Source organism: Notamacropus eugenii, chromosome 6 (assembly GCF_028372415.1).
Source record: "Notamacropus eugenii isolate mMacEug1 chromosome 6, mMacEug1.pri_v2, whole genome shotgun sequence".
Classification (NCBI taxonomy): Eukaryota; Metazoa; Chordata; class Mammalia; order Diprotodontia; family Macropodidae; genus Notamacropus; species Notamacropus eugenii.
Window position 1 is genome coordinate 388,182,423 of NC_092877.1, and position 6,365 is coordinate 388,188,787.

General features: G+C 53.6%; 1 protein-coding gene across 1 annotated transcript; it reads left to right on the forward strand.

Moving 5' to 3' along the window:
• The first annotated feature begins 529 nt into the window (after positions 1 to 529).
• LOC140511881 (transient receptor potential cation channel subfamily V member 3-like) lies at positions 530 to 6,019 on the forward strand. Its single transcript, XM_072621114.1, has 6 exons — positions 530 to 770; positions 1,209 to 1,275; positions 3,364 to 3,632; positions 4,737 to 4,873; positions 5,291 to 5,373; positions 5,775 to 6,019. Exons 1-6 carry the CDS (start codon positions 684 to 686, stop codon positions 5,780 to 5,782), a joined length of 651 nt encoding a protein of 216 aa, XP_072477215.1. The 5' UTR covers positions 530 to 683; the 3' UTR covers positions 5,783 to 6,019.
• Positions 6,020 to 6,365: the final 346 nt, after the last annotated feature.

The window sequence follows — 6,365 nt, forward strand, 5'->3', positions numbered from 1 at the left end:
CTGGTGCCAGGGGCCTCCCTATTTCTCTGTGGCGCACTCGGACAGGCAGAACTGTTCTCTGTTACTGGCACAGACTCTGGTGACACCTGGTAGTTCCCTATAGGGCACAAGGAGATTTTTCCACCGCCACCTCCCACCCCTGCCCCAAACCACTGACTGGAAGCCAGGTCCATGGTCCTCTCCTCCTTATCTCTGTTGTACCTGTTGGTTTCGCTGAGGGCTCAGCTACAGGACACCCTGAATAATGCTTCCCCTATGGGGGAGGCCCTGGTATCAGCAGTGCTGGTCTGCCCAGTGACCTCTGAGATAGCTAGGCCATTCTTGCAGTGCTGGGGCCCAAGGCAAAACAAAGCAACCCTTGGATAAGGGGGAGGGGAAGAGGAGAGGAGGAGAGGAGGGGAGGAGGAGAGGAAAAGGAAGGAAGGAAGGAAGGAAGGAAGGAAGGAAGGAAGGAAGGAAGGAAGGAAGGAAGGAAGGAAGGAAGGAAGGAAGGAAGGAAGGAAAGAGGGAGGGAGGAAGGGGGGAGCAGCAGCAGCAGGAGCCCTCCTGAGGCCCTGGGCCCCTGGTCTGGGGCTGCTGGGTAGGCAGGGGATGGCCCTGTCTTCAGTCTCTTCCAGGCTGGTCTGGTGCTCTGCTCTCTGGGGCTGTCCTGGCTCCAGGTAGAGAATGTGGTGGTGCAGAGCATGGCCCTGGTGCTGGGCTGGTTCGGTCTGCTCTATTACTCCCGGGGTTTCCGGTTCACTGGCATTTATGCGGTGGTCCTGCAGAAGGTAAGCTGGGTCTCCCACCAGGCCCACATCAGGCTGTCTCCAGCTTTGGGTCTCTGTTTTCCCATCCACCTGGGCCTGCCCTCCCCAAGGGCCCAGTGTTCGGAGGTGAGGGCAGGTGATGAGTACTGTGAGCCCCCCTTGGCTCACCAAGCCTGCCCTGCAGGCTGAGAATGAACAAGGGGAACCAGAAGACATATTTCACCCATGCTTCAACTTGGCCAGTGGCTGGAGACATTGGTCCTATTCTACCTCCTTGGCTGCCCCCCATCCCCAAGTCAACTGATTTCCTAGGGCATGGGGTGGGAGAAGGCCAGAGACATTCCCAGCAGAGCTGAGATCCACCTGTATCAGTCATCCAATCAACAAGCCTTTATTAGGCACCTTCTGTCCAAACTTTAGCCCCCCTCATATTAATGAACACTCCCTTGGCTTCCTCAGATGATTCTCCAGGACATGGTCAGGTTCCTGTTAGTGTATGTGGCTTTTCTCCTGGGTTTTGCATCCGGTGAGTAAGGGCCAGTCCTCCCCAGGGAGACATGGGTCTTCTGCCTCTCCCCCACTCCCGTCCCCACACACACCCAAGAGGGTCCTCACCATGCACCCAAACTATGTTACTTTGTGTAACAAAAGGGTGGGATGGTAGTAAGCTGACGGATGGCCCCAGCATCTGGGGGATATTTCTGCATATATCAGTCAGTCAACAAACATTAAATGCCTACTATGCGCCAGGGACTATGCTAAGTGCTAGGGATTCAAAACGAGGCAAAAGACCATCGCTGCCCTCAAGGAGCTCATAATCTCATAGGGGAAACAACATACAAACATGTATGTACAAAGCACACCATGTACATAATATAAATAGGAAATAATCCACGAGGGAAGTCACTGGAATTAAGGAGATGACCGTAGCAATAACAGCTTCCTAGGTGCCAGGCACCGTGCTAAGTGATTTACAGCGATTATTATCTCATCTGGTCTCCCAACAACCCTGGGAGGTAAATGTGGTTATTGTCCTCATTTTGCAAATGAAGAAACTGAAACAGGCACAGGTGCCATGACTTGCCTAGGACCACACAGACCCAGGACTCTGTGCACTTCACCAGGGGAAGGCTTCCTGTAAAAGGGGGGACTTCAGCTGTGGCCTGAAGGAAGCAGGAGGAGGGAGGTCAGCAGTCAGCAGGAGGAGGGAGAGCAGGCCAGGTATGGAGGACAGCCAGTCAGAGGGAATGCTCAGAACCAAGAGAGAGATGGAGTGTCTTTCTCATGGGACAGCCAGGGGGCCCGGGTTTACTGGACCGTAGACATTGGGGATCAGGTGTAAAAAGAAAGGAACGGTAGGAAGGCTCAGGTTGTGAAGGGCTTTGAATGTCACAGAGGTTTTGTATTTGTCACTGAAGTATGTGTGAGACAGAAAGAGAGAGAAACATGGCCAGATCAGCGCTTTAAGAGTGGCTGAGTGGAGGGTGGACTGAAATGGGGAGAGACTTGAGGTAGACAGACCCTTCCCAGCAGCTGTTGCAATGGTCCAAGTGTGAGGTGATGAGGATCTGCACCATGGTGGGACCTGTGAGAAGAGAAGGGAAGGTACTGGAGAGATGCTACAGAGAGGAAATCAACAAAGATGTTGCAAAGATGAAATAAACAAGATGCTATAGAGGTGAAATCAGAGATGTTGCTAAGCTGAAATTGACAAGAGATGTAGAGATGAAATTGATAGCCCTTGGCACCTTATTGGATACAGGGTGCCAGGGGAGGAATCCAGGATGATTTCTAGGGTTGTGAGCCTGGGACTGTGAGGGTATAAGTGCTCTGGACAGTAATAGGGAAGGTAGGAAAGGAGAGGGTTTAGGGGGAAAGATGATGAGTCTTATTTTGGATGTCTTGAGTTTAATGTGTTTAGTGGACATCCAGTTCAATAACTGAAGGGCAATTGGAGACCCAAAACTTTAGATCAGCAGAGAGTTTGAGTCAGGATAGGGAGATCTGAGAATCATCAGCACAGAGGTCCATGGGAGCTGATGAGATCACCCAGTGAAGCAGGACAGGAGGAGAGAAGGGGGCCCAGGACAGAGAGCCCTGAGGGATACCCATGGTCAGAGGGTGTGATCTGGAGGAGGATTCAGCAGAGGAGACACAGAAGGATCCATCAGAGAGGGAGGAGAACTGAGGGGTGAGGGGGTGTCCTGAGAACCCAGAGAGAAGAGTCTTCAGGAGGAGAGTGTTCAAGGCTGCAGAGAGGCCAAGGAGAATGAGGACTGAGAAAAAGCCATCGGATTGCTTGATTAAGAGATCATTGGTGACTTTGGAGAGAGGCTTTGGTGGAAAGATAAGGTCAGAAGCCAGATTGTAAGGGTTAAGAAGAGAGTGAGGAGAGAGAGTAGAGGCACCTAGTGTAGTTTTTGAGGAGTTTGACCACAAAGGACAGATGAGATCAAATGATGGGAAGAGCAAGTGAGGGTTTTCTCAGGATGGGGGGGACACAGGCCCGCTTGTGAGCAGGAAGGAGCCAGTGGTCAGTGTGTGGCCTTCTTCCCCTTCTCCACCCTCTGCTCTCCCAGCCTGACCTCTTGGCTCATGGTGTTCTCCCTCTCAGCCCTCTCAGCCCTGACAACTCAGTGTCAGGAGCCTGGCCGCTGTAGCTACTATAGCGTGGGGAGCGCCTCGGGGACTCTCTTCAAGTTGACCCTCGGGCTCGGGGACCTGTCGGGCCCTGAGAACTCCAAGTTTCCAGTCTTCTTCCTCCTCCTCCTCATCATCTACGTGATTCTCACTTCCGTGCTTCTCCTCAACATGCTGATTGCCCTCATGACAGAGACAGTCAATATGGCATCCTCCAGGACTGAGAAAATCTGGCGCGTGCAGGTACTAGAACTTCCAGTGACTGGGAAACTGACCCAGGGTCTATTGTCCCCAGCAACTCAGCAGGTGGACAGGCACAAGGGGCACTTTATCCTACCAATCCCATGATCTGTGAGTGGGTGTGACTGTTAGAACTCTCCAAAGCCCCAGAGTTCTGTGGGTGAGCCTGACATTCCTGTGCTCGCAAGGACCCACATCTCTAGCAATCTAGTTTACCCTCTGGCCACATGGAGAATTATTCTCCCCATTTTATAGATAAGGGGGCCCAGAATGAGACAGTAAGTGACTTCTCAGAGTCACCAAAGTGAAGGCCAAGGGGTTGGGTGGAGATACATGCATGAATGGACAAGTACTGAGTGCCTGTATGGGCCTGGCACAGAGCTGGGCACCAAGGCCCTGCCCTCATGGAGCTTCTAGTTTATGGAGGTAGGGGAGAAAGGGCAGGGAAATAACAAGAACCCAGATGCATTAATACAAACTGCATCCAAGATCATTTCTAAAACAGGGTCGGGGAGGGGACAGGAAAGGTCTTGTGTTGGAGATGCTGGGAATTCAGGAGGCAGAGCTACAGGGATGGAAGCAGCAGGAGATGAGGGACTGGGTGGAGCCCCACTGTCTGGTACCCTGGAGCATAGGGGTCAGACATGCTTAAAGTGCCTGCCTGTTGCTGGAGGGTTGCTTGGGGACCTGAGCCCTGGAGCCTCACACTGTCACAGGGAAGGTTGATACAGGAAGCTGGGGAGTGACACATCCAGTGTCCCTTAATCCCCTGCCCCTCCCACCACCCCTAAGTTCCCTTATTCCCCTTCCCTGCCCCTTCTACCACACCTGAGGTCCCTTGTCCCCTCTTCCCTTCCCTACTCACCCCACCACAGGCCCTGCAGGGGGCCCCTCTCACAATCCCAGGTCCATGCCTTGTTCAAACTGGGGATGTGTTGGAGGTGGAAATCACTGGGACTAAGCCTCTGGCCCCAGGAGCTGGTTCTCCCACTGGCAGGCCAGAGAAGCACCCACCTGGGCAGCACTCACAGAGACCCAGCATCCTAGCAGCCCCCTCTGGGCTCTGCCAAGGGGCTGAAGGGCCTCTCCCCTTCCTGTTGAACCTAGAGAGCCATCACTATCTTAGACCTGGAGAGGTGTCTACCAGAGGCCTGGCGGTGGTGGCTTCAAGAGGGCAAGATTCACTCTAACGAGGAGGTGGGGCTGACCCCAAGCCAAGAGAGAGACCTGAGGATGTGCTTAAGGTAAAGGCAGGAGACCCATCAGAGACAGGGCACCATGGAGGGGGTCTCCCATCAATTAGTCAGTGCCAGGCCAGAGGGGATTGTAGAATGGCCCCCTGCATGGGTCTACTAGACTTAGATGAGAGGGGAGGGGTTGGGGAGGGGGAAGAGGCTCCTGCCTCCCTCACCTGCTGCCAGGCCAGGGAGGGTGGGGGATGTGAGGCAACATCCTTCATTTGGGGTCTTGGTGTGCTCATCTGTATAATGGTCATGATCCCTGCTTTACCTTGAAGTCATGAATGAGGGACAGCCTAAGGAAGATGCAGGAGCCTAGAAAGAGAGCCAGAGACAGCACAGGGTGGTGGGTGGGTTGCCCTGCTCATACCCCGTGACAGCAGGCCCCACACATCTTTAACTTGAACTTTTCCTCTCCTGTAGAGTGAATGAAAGGAGAAGGCAGACAAGGGCTGCTGGGAGAAACCAGGTGATGGGCATTAATGAAGACCCCACTGTCTCCCCAGGTACTGAAGCCAAGGCCTGAGCTGAGGATGGGCTTGGGGGCAGCTGGAGAGGACACCAGAGGCTCTCTCTTGTGGAAGCCCCTTTTGGCTCCAGACCTAGTGGGGAGGGGTTGGGGGCCTGGCATCCCCTAGGAAAGGCCAAAGCCTAGTGCTTGGACAGAAAGGAGCCCTGTTAGCACTGCTGTGCCCTTGATGGCAGCTGGGCTGCCCCAGCTTGGCTAAGGGGGACAAAGCCTGGGGCCCCCATTCTGCCAGGTGGTATAGATACAGCCAGGGAGGGAAGTTGGGGGGGGGATCATGGGAGCACCAAGAGCATCCCCTGGGATTTTACATAAGGTGAAGACACCTGAACTTTGTTGGGACACACTGGAAAATACAACTGGTTTTTGGGGTTTTTTTAGATTCCTAAGGTATGGAGCACTGGTCCAGGAGTCAAGACGTCTTGAGTTCAAATGTAGCCTCAAACCTAGCTGTGTGACCCTGAGAAAGTCACTTCATCGCTGTCTGCCTTGGTTTCCCCATCCATAAAATGGGTGTGATGACACTTACCTCTCAGGGTTGTTGGGAGGATCAATGAGATAACTATTGTAAAGTGCTTAGCCCAGGGCCTGGCATATAGTAGGTGCTTAATAAATGGTAGCTAGTATTATTATTATTGCTATCTTTGTCCTGGAGGGTTTCCTCTCCCCTTTCAGACCCAGCACCTCCCTGGACCTCCTGGCCACTCAGCAGCCCCCCTTTGGACCACCCACATTGTACAGTCCCTAGGTGGTCCTGGCCACCCAATGAAGGGGGCCTCTGTTCCCCTTCAGGCTCCATCCCCCATCCCGCCCTGGGCGAACCTCCCAGCAGGACCTTGGGGATGGACTGTTGGCATGGGTGATGATTACAGAGCTTAGCAGAAGGATGGACTATGTAGGGAGAAGAGGCCAGGCAGAAGCTCACTCAGTGTATGAGGTGAGTCTCTGACCATCCTGAGGCATCATGGGAGC

Bases quoted from the DNA above. Each gene is read 5' to 3' on its own strand.
- LOC140511881 (XM_072621114.1), top strand. From the start codon at position 684: ATGGCCCTGGTGCTGGGCTGGTTCGGTCTGCTCTATTACTCCCGGGGT. The intron at 771-1,208 runs GTAAGCTGGGTC...TGGCTTCCTCAG, and splicing joins ATGCGGTGGTCCTGCAGAAG to ATGATTCTCCAGGACATGGT. The intron at 3,633-4,736 runs GTACTAGAACTT...TGTTGAACCTAG, and splicing joins AGAAAATCTGGCGCGTGCAG to AGAGCCATCACTATCTTAGA.